We start from the raw sequence: 13,839 nt of genomic DNA, 5'->3' as shown, positions 1-13,839 counted from the left end.
TATCAATATGTTTGAAGTGTTTCAATTTTAATTGCTGGGAGATAAACTCTCTTCCAGGCAGCAGAATTGGAATTCAGCCAGGCAGCGTAAATGAGTACTGTCTGGCTGAAACCCATACTGCAGCCATGAGTCTCAGACCAGGAACTGCAGTGTCAATGCAGCATCACTTACTTTCTCTTTGAGACAGGGTGTGGAAGAGAACAAGGGCGAGGATAGAAAGGGTATGTTAAAAACCTATTGGAAACTATTTGATTTGATTCAAGCTCATGAAATTTAAATACAGCATAGATGTGAGATTTGTTTTAGGACATCAGTCGTAGATACATTTTAACCAAAAAAGGGATATATGTAGCACCTAATCATCCTGATCCAAAAATATATTGCTTATTTCAGTACTTCAAATACACTTCTATTTAGTGTTACAGAGAATGTCATGGTGACTCAAATTACATGCAGTGGCTCTGCTAAAACTATCCTATGCAGGAAGTATGTAAAATGAAGAGAACATGTAAAAAAACATTTTCCTTAATACAACAAAGTTCCAGTTCCATCATGCATTAACGCACTTAGGAATGCTCACTGAACATTTAACAATCAGAATAAAAGTACCCACGTTAAAATCTTACAGTTTTTTCGAAATGAAAAGATATGGTGAAAGACAAGATCTCTAGTTCAAGACACAATGGGCTAGAAATTTGGGTTATAGCAATTTCACCTGTTTTTGGGCAATAATCGCAGCGGAATTTTTTTTAACCATCGCAGAACCATTATCGCCGAACCTAGCAATATTTGCCTAACTATGACTGGCGAGAGCGATAAATCCGGTGTTGCACAAATGAATGTGTGCGCGGAGCCGAAATTTGCTATTGAAAAAAAACCCAGATCTTCTGCGCATGCAAAAATTTTTTATTTTGCCTTTTTTTTCTTCCCGCGTTTCTGGTCAGTTGTCAGGGAGTGCCTGCGCAGTACACCCAGGGCTGAATCAGCCATTTACAGATAGCAGGCATGATGGAAGATGATGGGAACTGGCAGAGAGCCAGGAAGTTTAGTAATGAGTCGAACGAGGTCCTTATCACAGCTGTGGAGAGGAGATGAGAGGAATTAAATAGGAGGGGTGCAAGTAAACCCCTCCCAGCAGTTGTTAGGCATCTTTGGACCAGCATTTCTAAAGTGTCTTCTTTCGTGGACAACATTAGAAGGACCTACACCCAATGCTGCAAGAGGTTCAATGACCATTGCAGGATTGTCAGAGTAAGTAATATTTTTATTAATGCACTCCTTCATTACTTAAATTATAAATCTGACATGTTGGTATAGGTAGGTTCAGTGTTGAGCCTTATTTGCCATGAATGATCATTACACATTATTGAGACGGCTTTCTGAAATCTTAAAATAGTTTCTGCACTTCGATGTCTTCCTCGTGAACCACGTGCAACTTCCAAGGCCATTAAACAGAGGACTGCATTAAATGCACACAGTATGGTATAAGTGCTTTGATGGCTATGTGTGTGTGCCACAAGAGCAGACGTGCCCTCTGGTAACCATTCCCATCTTTGCAAGGAAAGATGTCCCACAACTGCCAAGAGCAGTGACGGACAGGCGGCGGTCCACCCAGAACCATGTCTCTGACAGACCTCGAGGAATGAATGGCTGGTCTGATTGGCGCCTCAGGGAGGACAACTACCTATGGGGGTGGGGGGGAATGAAGTGCTGAGCCCCTGTTCGAAACTGAGGGTAAGTCTTGTGAAATCCTTGGGCTAGGTGGGGGAATGTGATGCAGTGTCTCTGGACTAGGGTTGGGGCAATGTGATGTAGCGTCTGTGGACTTGGGTCCACAGTCTCTCTCGACTACATATAATGCAGTAGCAATTGTCCTTCAAATGAGCCCGTGCTCGGTGATCTTACTCATGACATCCTGCCGCTGACCACTCATCTGTTGTTTGCTATTTCCAAATGAGTCGCCGCATGCACCACATCCTCGAATGGAAGCCTCCACCTCAGTCCATCATGTGGAGGGGGACGAGGGTGACGCCGAGGATGAGGAACCTGCACGGGAGGAGCAAACGGAGCAACCTATTCCTGAGGGCGGGGGGGGGGGGGGGGCGATCTACTTGACACCTCTTTTTTGCTGCGGTCACTAGTTCGTCCGAGAAAGATCCATTCTCTGGCTTTGAGCCATCCAAGGCCCTGGGTATAAGTGGCGTGCAGCAACGCATCACTGGAGTTGAATCCCATATTATGGCCCCAAGTTTCCACATGATTTGCTCCTGATTTTTAGGAGCAACTGGTGGAGAACGGAGTACCTTAGAAATCGCAATTCTCCACATTTAAGTTTTCTGCAGTTCTAGTCAGTTAGAACAGTTTCACTTTGGAACAGAATATTTTTTTCAAAAGGGGGCGTGTCCAGCCACTGACGCCTGATTTGAAAGTTTCCACAGTGAAAACGTACTCCAAGCTAACTTAGAATGGAGCAAGTGAAGATTTTTGTAGGCCTGAAAAAACCTTGCATGCACATTATAAAATCAGGCGCAGTTTACAAATTAAGCGCCCAGAACGAGGTGGGGGGGGTGGGGGTGGGGGAAGGGAAGGGAAGTCATTACATTCTACAATAAATCCTTAGTTATACTTATACAAATATTATACAAATAATTCCAACCTGAATAAAAATTTATAAGCAAAGAAAAGATTAAATAAACCATGTTCCTACCTGTGTGAAAGTGCTTCAGGCAGGGAAAAGGCTGCAGGAAGCCTCAAGTTGAGGCAGCCGTTCCCGATGGCAGGGGGGGGGGGAGGCAGTGAGGGCCCGACCGACGGCAGCGGGGGGGGAGGCAGCCGTTCCCGACGGCAATGGGGGGGGGAGGCAGGGAAGAGGCAGCTGTTCCCGACGGCAGCGGGGGGGGGGGGGGGAGAAGGAGGCAGTGAGGGCCCGACCGACGGCAGCGGGGGGGAGGCAGCCGTTCCCGACGGCAATGGGGGGGGGAGGCAGTGAGAAGGCTGCAGGAAGCCTCAGAAGTTGAGGCAGCCGTTCCCGACGGCAGGGGCGGGATCAGGCAGTGAGGGCCCGACCGACCGCAGCGGGGGGGAGGCAGGGAGGAGGCTACAGGAAGCCTCAGAAGTTGAGGCAGCCATTCCCGACGGCAGGGGGGAGGCCTCCCCCCTGCCGTCGGTCGGGCCCGTCGGGAAACGGCTGCCTCAACTTCTGAGGCTTCCTGCAGCCTTCTCACTGCTGCAAGAAGCCTCAGTGCTGATCATGGAAGGGCAATGTGGTTTTATTAAAAAATTTTAAAAATTGAACAGCTACAAAGAACTACAAAAATGGCCGAGTGCCAATGTTTCCTTCACACTGCGCATGCGCGAACGCTCCAATGCGCACGCGCAGAGTTGCCGGAACGAAGAAAACTCATTTAAATGGTACCCGCCCCCTCCTACTTACAAAATTGGCGCGAGTGGTAGGCTCCGCCCCCTGGGCGCCACGCCAAGCTGACATCGAGCTGCAAAGCGCTCGAGAATAGCGTGTTTTTTTTCAGGTGCCGTTTCCGGCGCGAAAAACGGGCGCCCAGCTCGGAGGGGCGCCTGTTTTGCCGCGTGTGGAAACTTGGGGCCAGTGTCTCTCCAGGGGGTGAGTCGGCAAAGCCGGTCTGCTGACAGACAGGCAAACGCACACCTGGACATAGTGGGACTGTCCAGGGAGAGCATCCAGCTCATCAGACAGCTCCTGGAGGTGTTGGGTAGTATTCCCGCAAGCATTGCGGCACAATCCACGGACATGAGGGAGGGCACATCGCAGATTGTCCGTGCGAGCCGCGAAACCACCCAGGCTGTCAATGCCCATGCACAATTGATGGTCTCGATATTTGACACTACAGTCCCCGGTGTCACACCCAGACCGACATCACCTGTGGGTGGCGAGGCTGAGCAGGAGGCTCACCAATCAGAAGCCAGGCCTTCCATACTCAGAGCTTCACCAGGGATCCACATATGGGGCCCAAGTTTCCACATGATTTGCACCTGATTTTTTAGGCGCAACTGGTGGAGAACGGACTATCTTAGAAATCGCAATTCTCCACATTTTTTTTTCTGCAGTTCTAGTCAGGTAGAGCAGTTCTACTTTGGAACAGAATTTTTTCTTCAAAAGGAGGCGTGTCCGGCTACTGACGCCTGATTTGAAAATTTCCACAGTGAAAACGTACTCCAAACTAAAGTAGAATGGAGCAAGTGAAGATTTTTGTAGAACTGAAAAAACCTGTTCTACACATTAAAAAAAATCATGCGCAGGTTACAAATTAGGCGTCCAGGACGAGGTTGGGGGGGGGGGGAGGGAAGTCATAAAATTCTATAATAAATCCTTATTTATACTTATACAAATATTATACAAATAAATCCAACCTGAATAAACATTTATAAGCAAAGAAAAGATTAAATAAACCATCTTCCTACCTGTGTGAAAGTGCTTCAGGCAGGCCTTTCGGGACCGAAGGCTGAACGGGCCGACCCGAGACTTCGGGCAGGGCCCTTCCCCAGCACCAGATTTACAGGTAGGTGGCGTTTGGTCGGGTCGGGGAGGTTCGGTTCGGGTTCGGGTCCGGGGGGGGGGGGGGGGGGAGGTGGGGAGAGAGAGAGGGGGGGGGAGGGAGAGAGAGAAAGAGAGGGGGGGGGAGGGAGAGAGAGAGAGGGGGGGGGGATGAAGAGCGAGAGAGAGGGGGGGAGGGAGCGAGAGAGAGGGAGGGGGGGAGGTCAGGTCGGATCCAGTCCGGGAGCGGGAGTCGGGTCGGGGGCGCGGGTCAGGTCGGGTCCAGTCGGGGGGGCGGGGAGCGGGAACAGGAGCGCGGGTCAGGTCGGGTCCAGTCGGGGGGGCGGGGAGCGGGAACAGGAGCGCGGGTCGGTTCGGGTCGGGTCGGGTCCAGTCGGGGAGGCGGGGAGCAGGGACAGGAGCGCGGGTCGGGTCGGGTCCAGTCGGGGGAGGGGGAGTGGGTGTCGGGTCTGGTCCGGAGGCAGGGGGGGGGGGGGGGGGGCGGGGAGCGGTTGTCGGGTCTGGTCGGGGGGGGGGGGGGGGGGAAGCAGGAGCTGGCCGTGGGAGGAGCCTTATTCACGCAGCCCCAGTGAGGCCATTCGGCCAGGGCTAGGGACTGCGTGCTTCGGGCCCCTCCCACACAGTTCGGCGCCTGGAGCTACTGCACTTGCGTGCCCACTGTAGCGCGCATGTGCAGAGGTCCCGTCACTGTTTTCAGCGCAGGGACCTGGCTCCGCCCCCCCACAGCTTATGCTGGCTGCGCCGAGGGCCAGAGGACCTGCAGGTAGGTGGAGAATACCGAGGATTTTTTTAGGCGCACTTTGTGGCGCGAAAAACGAGCGTCCAGGTCGGGACTGCGCCGTTCTAGGTGCATGTGGAAACTTGGGCCCATGGTGTCTCCAAAGCGTTGAATTATGAGCTGTTGCCGTAAGGCTTTTAAAGTGGCGAAAGTTCCACGGCCTCCCCTGTGTGGTGGTGGTGGAATGGGGTTCATCGCCAGGCTCCTCATCCTCCTTTCTCTCCTAAGGTGGTCTTGCAGTCACCAGTGGCAAATCCTATTCCCTCACGATGGCGAAGTTGTGTAGCTGCAGCATACCACAATGAACTCAGAGATCTGCTGAAGGGAGTTTTGCAGGCAGCCTCCAGAGTGATCCAGGCATTGGAAACGCTGCTTGAGCACTCCAATTGTCTTTTCGATGATGTTGCATGTGGCTATATCGTCTATATCTTTGTCCTTATAGTGATGTTTGGCTTCTGTCTGAGGGTTCCATGAGCCAGGTGGCGAGGCAGTAACCTTTGTCCCCCAGCATCCAGCTCTGGCCTTGTGGCTGATGCTCGAACAGGCATGAGACACTGCTCTCACGTAAGAGGAAAGCATCATGGGTGCTCCCTGGAAATTGGACATTTACCGCCATGATGCACTAAGTATGGTTGCAGATGATCTGTACAGTCAGGGAGTGGAATCCCTTTGGTTTCGGCAAACCTCTGGATTGAGGAAAGGTGCTCGCAGTCAATATCAGCCTGAACCTTGGGGAAGCCAGCAATTCATCCAAAACCTATAGCCCTCTCATTCTGTGCCTCCTTGGTTATTGGGAACTTTATTATCCTGTGTGTGTACAGTGTAGTAGCCACCTAGCGAATGCAGCTATGTGTAGCGTACTGCGAGATGGAGCATATGTCCCCCGCTGATGCCTGAAAGGAGCCGGAGGCATAGAAGGCAAGTGCCACAGCCACCTTCACCTCGACGGGCAATGCAGTCCTGTGCCCGCTGGTAGACTGTAGATCTGTCTTTATGAGCTGGCATATCTCTGTGACCACCTCTTTTCGGAAGCGCAGCCTCAGAGAGCTGTTCCCTGTAAACTCGTGAGGGGTAAGGCCTCCTCCCCTTACGTCTGTGAGCTCTTCAATTACGCACAAAATGCTCATCAATAAGCCTTCTTCTAGCTCGACGCTTCATACAAAAAGCAGACAGAAATCATGGCTGATATAGTAGAGCCCCCATTTAAAAAAAAATGTTTTAAATATCCTTTAAAACGAACTATAAACTCACATAAAACTTCATTGTTTAAAATGCAGTTTTCCTTCTCCAAATTCTTTTATGCACTGAACTTGTGCTCTGTTTTCAAGATAGCGCTGTTAGCACGGGTGCGACCTGGATCTGACTGTTTTTTCCGGGTGGGTGATAAAACGGACGATATCGCCGAATTTACCGCCCGTGGCGGTTGCGCAGCATTGCATGCCGATTGATGTCATTAAAAACACTTTAAAAAAAAAAAGAAATCAGGCGGGCGATAACTTTTCGCACTGCCGCAAAAACACTGTCGAAATTTCCACCCGGGCGCAAAATGTTGTGTGGCTCGTTTAGTGCCAAAAAAAATATTGCTTCGCCCTGGCAGAAAAACGGTCGCAAACTTGTTGAATTTCTAGCCCCTTGTGCTGTGTCTAAGGAAATCATTACCTATTTAGAAAGAACATGTTTATAATTTCAGTACAAATAGTGCACAGACAAAAACTTTGCCATCGTTTTCAACAATGCTACACTTGTGCACCATTTTAAATGTGTGCTTTGCATTAGCTTGAAATGTATGGGCATTTGTTGAATGACAAATCTCAGATCTATAACGGGAGATTTTGTGTTTGATTTTCAATTCAGTATTTGGTGACAAGTTATTTACACAATTAATTAAAATCTGTTAGTGATTTTGCTTATTGACATTATGTCCATGGTTACAGCTGAAGAAAATGTGTAGGTATAGTTTAAAACTTCGCTAAACTGAAAGGAACCAACAAGCTGATGAGATAAAAGTCTAGATTTAGAAACTGTACCCATATTGGAAAATCAAAGCTTAATTCCCTTTTTTGAATTTCATGGAAATCTATTAAAATGTTTTTCAATTATTGAGGTGACAGTTTCACATTCAATTATGGGATACTTAAAGAAACAAAAATGAACTACATTGTAAGTTGAAAATATAGTGTTCATAGACAACAAATTGTCTTTCCCTTTCAGGCAGAGAGGAAGAATTAGAAGTAAGCACTTAAAATTGTGTTCACCTAAACTTCAATTTTAACATTTTCTTTAGTCATGGAATTTTGCTGTCACTACAAATCTTAGTGAAAGTTGTTTATTTAAACGACAAAATGCAGTGTTGCCATTTCTTAGCAAGTTATTCATGATTGCAATCTTCAGTGGCTGGTGGAAAAGTTGTGGTTCTAACATGAGTCTCCAATTCTGTGCAACATTTTGTCGTCCAGATAACAATTTTAATTTCATAATTAGTATGTACTACATTACGGAATGCAGTGGAGATTGAGGCATGTACAGGAATATGTGGCAATGGTTTGCATTGACATTGCTTTGCTTTTCACCAACCCAAAATTTCTTGTGTACAAATGCATTGCAGGGTACTGTTTTCAACAGAAAGCCTTTCTCACTAGTCCACTTCATAGAACAGTGTTTTAACTTCGTCTTTAGGGCAGCGTTATGCAAAAAACACACACATACATTAGTGTGCATCAGTATGCTTTCAGGAGCTAGCTGTATTTATATTACATTGCCATGAAATGAACTCGACCCTCAGTCAAATACAGATTTCAATTTAGATTCATGATCAAAAAGACCATGAAACAGTACAATCATATCCTTTACACTGTAGTTGTCAATTTAACAAAATTGGTGATTTTTGAAATATCACCATAGACCGGAAAGTGTGCATCAGGCCACCTTGTACTGTTTTAAAGACGTACAGCTATTAATTTCACCTAAAACATGTGCATTAGAACAAAGTTCTAAGCAGAACAGATAGCCATAGCAGATATATAACAATGATTAATTTACATGCACTTCTTCATTCTCTTCATAATGTGTGCCTTTGGCCATAGTTCCTTAACAGTATCATTCAATTCAAACATTTTGCAACTTCAGCTCTTGGAATTTTAACAAAGCCAGCTGATGCTCTAAATGACAGAGCAGCCACTACTAATGCAGTTACATAGTTTATTTCCATGTAATGTACATCAAAGATAAATTTTCCCATTATAGGCTAATGCAGAACATAGACTAAATTTAGTTTAATTCAGCAAGAGTAATGTATTATTTACACTATGGCCTTTTTTCCATATCATACAATAATGCCAAGGAAATATGTTCTTGCTACTTCTGATGTTATGTGAGGCCAATGGAAAATCAAAAATGCACTTTTATGAAGAGAATCAAATGGGTTTGCTCAGCTATCTGCTGCAGGTGCTGCTTGTTTTAGTAACATGTTGGTATATTAAATGAATTGGTATTAATTTTTTAAAAATCTAGCTTTTTCAGTGTGATACTTACATCCCTGTACAGCCATATCTACAGCCCAAACCAAAGCCAGATGTGAAAGAAAGCACAACAGTGTCAGTGAGTGCCAGCAAATTTAATACAGAAGGTGCAAATTGTAAGAGTTGCAATCTTTAGACACAGCACAGGAAAAAAAATTAAATGCTAAAGTATTGTATTGCTGGGAAATACAACTTACATCAATATAATTTGCATTAATGTAATCTGATGTTGAATCATCCTCTAGTGACTGTAAAATGACTCTGGAATGGTCATCTGTAGGAAACACAATGTACACATTTTGAATTTCTTCTTATTTAAGCAAACAACATAAAACACACCGTGATCACGATTCAATTTTATCAACTATAATAACTACATTATTTTAATAAAGGGAGCATTACTGTGCATTTCTAAAACACGAGTTATAGTTACACTGCCACTTGTCCAAAAACTGATTCAGGTACAGGTATTACAATGACAAGATTTAAAAATCATTATGAAAGCAATTTTAGAAGGTTCTCTGTGCAAACTGATTTCCCCCCCCACCTCCCCAGGAACTTACCAAAATACAAACACTGAAGTGTATTATAAAAAAAAAAATTAACCTCACAATATCTATCTACATTTTTTGGCAAGAATTGCTTTAATGGATTGATGTGTGTCCTTCCCTGCATGGCGACAACCAACCATATGACTGCTTGAAATCTGTAGATTTGCAGTGCTATACGTGCTACAAGGAAAGAGCACTGCATACTGCTGAACAACAGAAACTGAAAATATCCTGTTGAATATTCTGTCCATTGTGAAAGCTTATTATGTGTTTGAATTGTGGTTGATTATTAGTGAAAATTACATACAACAATGCGAGAGGTAATTACAGTTTGTATTACTACCAATTATAAAACGTTCTAAAATTATGCAGTCCAACATTTTTCTCATTTGGCTGTGGTCGCACTGCCACCTCTGACAGAAGGTCATAAGTTCAAGCCTCACTCAAATACTTCTGCAAAAATCTTTGGAAGGGGGAATAGTGTTAAAAACTCTGACAGGTGGCAAATATTATATCCCTGTTCAGAAAAGGGAAAAAACTTGAAATTTGAGGAGTGACTCCACACTGCCATGCTTCCAATGGCAAGCTGCAGTCAAAGGGAGCACAGGAGAGTGACATAAACTCTAACAAAGTATCCCTGATTCTCCAACCTGTCCCCATCTTGAACACAGCTTCTGACTGGGAGCACAAGATCATGGACTCTCCTCTTATATGCCAATTAATCTTATCTCAGTTGCGGGTAAACCTCTAGCATCCATAATACAGGATGAAGTGAATGAACAATTAGAGAACAATAATCAGTTCAGCCATGATCTTATTGAAAGGCTTGAGGGGCCAAATGGCCTACCCCTGCTCCTATTATGTTCTTATGTTAAAAACATGGAATAATTAGAGACAGTTGGCATGAATTTGCAATAGGCAGATCATGCTCAACCAATTTAATTACATTTTGTGGGCAATCACAGAGAGTGAATATGGTGGATGTTATGGATATGGATTTTCACAGGGTGTTTGATAAGGTGGTACATAAAAGACTTGTTGCAAAAATTGAGACATGATATTAAAGGAAATGCACCAATAGAAGACAGCTAAAGGAAATAAAGGGTAAAACTGAAATATTCAAAGAAGTGTTGTAGGTCTGACATTTTTCCCTTCTAAAGAAATTCAGATATAAAGTTAAATTCTCATTATTGAGACAACTGAATTTCAATAAAAATAATTTAAATTCTGGTTCATAACTGTTTACAGATCAACTCACAAGCTATAATATTTCCGTAGCGATTCTTTGTTCTGTTCTGATCCTTCTTAGCAATGTCCCAGGAAGCAGACTGTCCTTCAAAGAAACTCTGCAAAAGAACAGTATTTATTAACAGAATGATTCCTGCTTTTCATTTAAGGCAACAGATCCAAATTTTTTATGCCCATCCAATTAACAATGTCTTGTCTATTGACTAAATTATGTCAATTATATTAACTGCATTATTTTAAAAAAGGGTGCATTACAGTAGATTTCCAAAATAAGAGCTATCGTTATACTGCCACTTTTGCATCACTGCAAACTGGAAATCAACAGAACAATAATAATCTGATTCCACAGTGAATTAATACTGAAGGAGTGAATCTCCCAGCAGTTGGGGACTTAAGCATATTATTCAGTATGCAGACAGATCTCAAAAAGTTTAGGTGCCCAGCAGGACATTGGATGAACGTCCAATACTACAGCTCAGCAAATCGCATTGAAAATGCAGTTTTAAAAAGATAAATTAGTTCCAATATTTTCAGCAAAAGTCTCTTAATTTTTATCTTTCACCATTTGCTTTGGGTAGAGTGTGACAAAAATGACAACTGCGACCCAAATTGTGAAGACAGGAATTGTATGAATTACATTTTGATAGTGTGTGCATGCATGCCCGCACACCCAATACGTCCTGCAATTGCTTTTACAATTACTGAAAAATTGAAGAAATCTGAGCTCTGTCTATACAATCACTGTGGACTTAAACACAAGCTAGTCTCAGGTCTGTGGCTCAAATTTCCCCAAGAGTTGCCCCGTTTTTTTTGAAGTAGCTTTTTTTGGATTAACTTAAAAATCGCAAATTTCCCCATTTAACTTGCTCCAGTGTAAGTCAGTTAGTTAGGTTTTTTCTAGTTTTGTTTGTTCTCTCCAAAAGGTGGCGTGACAAGCCACTTATGCCTCTTCTGGCCAAATTTGGCCAGCTCAAAGTCACTCCAAACTAACTTAGGCCAGTGTATGTAGCCACTTTTTTAGGCACAGAAAAACCTTACCTACATTTAAGAAATCAGCGCAGGTAGCCAGAGATATGGGTGGGGGGTGGGTGGAAGGTGAGTTAGAGGATTCTAAAGCACTAAAGACCTTCACAATATCACAACATCATCAAAAATAAATGAAAGATAAATCAGCTACTGAAAATAGAGCAGTCCTACCTTGCCGACTGCAGCATGCACCGGCTAGCCCTTCCGCCAGGTCTAGGGGCGGCAGGCACGCATGACTGTAGGGGTTAGGGATTTTTACTTTTTACAGTTGTCCCTAAATGTGTGGTCCTAATGGAGGATGATTCAGTTTTAATGCAAAATATCTTTTATTGGATATTTTACAGTGCACTTCAACAACAGCAAAGAAAGGCTGCACCCATCTCTCACCCACATCTCAGGGAAAGTGCACTTCCTCATAGGGTCGGTGATGGGGTTGGGGGCCCGGCTTGGGTCTGGCCAGTGGCTGGTGCGTGGATTGAAGTGGGAGTGGCATTTGAGTATCCGACCTTTGTGCCCTTACTGCAAAAGCTAGCTCCCTCATGGCATCTGCTATCATTTGCACACCCTCTGAAATGCCCGCCCTCACTTCCCGTCTCAGTGCTGAGATTTCATCTGACAGTGTCGCTACCTCATCAAGCACCCCACTGACGGCCACCACGAGTGATCTTGTGAGGGCATTGGTCTCCTCACCCAATGACAGAACCTGATTAACCTCTGCTGAGAGCTGCATCTCAGGAGAGACTGGTCGGCTTCTCCTTCCCCTCACCGTGGGTCTGCCTAGTGGCACCCCTCCAGTGTGAGGCGCAGCCTGGAACGGTGGGGCACTGAGTGTCCCAAGATGCATTTCACGACCGCCACTGGGACCCGCGACCTCAGAAGGTGTGAACCCATGGAATGTTGCCGAGGAGCTCATGGAGGTTTCTGGCAGTGTGATGCCCTGTACTATGGACCGATCCATATCATGGTCAGCATTCTCCCATGCACACATTTCCATGGATCCCTCCTCCCCCCACCCGCCTTGGTCGGAGCGCACGCATTGGGATCCACTGGTGGATCTTCAGGATGTTGAGTGTCGTCGTCTTCTGCAAAATACAACAGAACAGTCAAATGGTTAGCAGCACAGGAGGGGGCAGGATGGGTAGCATGAGTAGTCTGACGCATGTCAGGCCAGTCAGCAGGTTGATTTGAAGGGCGACTATGCAATTTAAAGATGAAGATATTACTTACACTCACTACTTGACCAATGTCCTGCCATTTCTTCTTGCACTGGCTTCCAGATTTTGTGGTATTGACCTTTGCGAAGTATTCTTCTGCAACGAGGTTCCATCTTCTTCTCATTTCCTTGGGTGAAACTTTTGACAGACCACTCTTGCTGATATCCAGCTCCAGCCATTTCTCCTCAATGACAGTCATTAGTTTCTCCACTTCCTCATGGAGGAAATTCTTTGTTCGTGTTGCATGCTCTTGCGCCATTCGTGTATTGGACTCACACTCGGCTAATGTTCAAAAATCACACTTCTCACCTTTCTTCCACCTATCCAATACTCCTTTCCACTCCCTCAGCCACACAGAAATCAATATTTAAACTGTACCTTTATATATGGTTCATTACCAATGATACTGAGGACGCTCTCCCTTTAATTGGTCGATTGCCAAGCTTCCTGTTGCACTGAGCATGCTCAAACAGACATGCGTCCCCCTGCCGGAACTCCACAAGACGCTGGGCCCAAGCCCCGCCCCCTGCCGGCCGCGCTTGCCCCCCCCCCCCGTGGGCCACGCCGATGGATCCGGACGACGAGAGAGCGGCCAAATTAACAGGTACATTTTTTGCGCTTTTTTTTGCCCCAAAAAGTCGGCGTGCCACCCCTAACTATGACGCTCTAGGCAGCTGGGGAAATTTGAGCCCTGTATGTGCAGTAAAACTGTAGCTAAAACAAGAGCTTATTTGTACATCCATAAGGGGTATTTTAAGTGCTGCCCAAATAATTAAATATTATTAAATATCTTACATCTCCATGTACATCCTGTCTGCACAACTTGATTTCCTGTTGTCATACTTCATGTGCCAAATTCATCCATTGTAAGTTATATGCCCATAATAATAATGGTCTTTTCTCTATATAAACTTGGCACCCTGGTTGCAGTGTCTCACCACTGGGTTCACCACAAATCTTTCAAAATGCTTTC

The 13,839-nt window shown here is 45.2% G+C and overlaps 1 protein-coding gene across 3 annotated transcripts in view; it reads right to left on the bottom strand.

Moving 5' to 3' along the window:
* Positions 1 to 13,839, bottom strand: part of ptprk (protein tyrosine phosphatase receptor type K) — a 779,294-nt gene that overhangs the window by 65,886 nt on the left and 699,569 nt on the right. For all 3 annotated transcript variants that reach the window (XM_070885263.1, XM_070885265.1, XM_070885264.1), the window contains 2 exons: positions 10,637 to 10,724; positions 9,025 to 9,101 (listed from right to left, as the gene is read on the bottom strand). In XM_070885263.1, coding sequence (XP_070741364.1) covers positions 9,025 to 9,101; positions 10,637 to 10,724 — 165 coding nt within the window. The remainder of the gene's footprint in view (positions 1 to 9,024; positions 9,102 to 10,636; positions 10,725 to 13,839) is intronic.

The sequence above is a fragment of the Pristiophorus japonicus genome, chromosome 7 (assembly GCF_044704955.1).
Source record: "Pristiophorus japonicus isolate sPriJap1 chromosome 7, sPriJap1.hap1, whole genome shotgun sequence".
NCBI classification, from domain to species: Eukaryota; Metazoa; Chordata; class Chondrichthyes; family Pristiophoridae; genus Pristiophorus; species Pristiophorus japonicus.
This window is presented reverse-complemented; position numbering and strand designations above follow the sequence as displayed.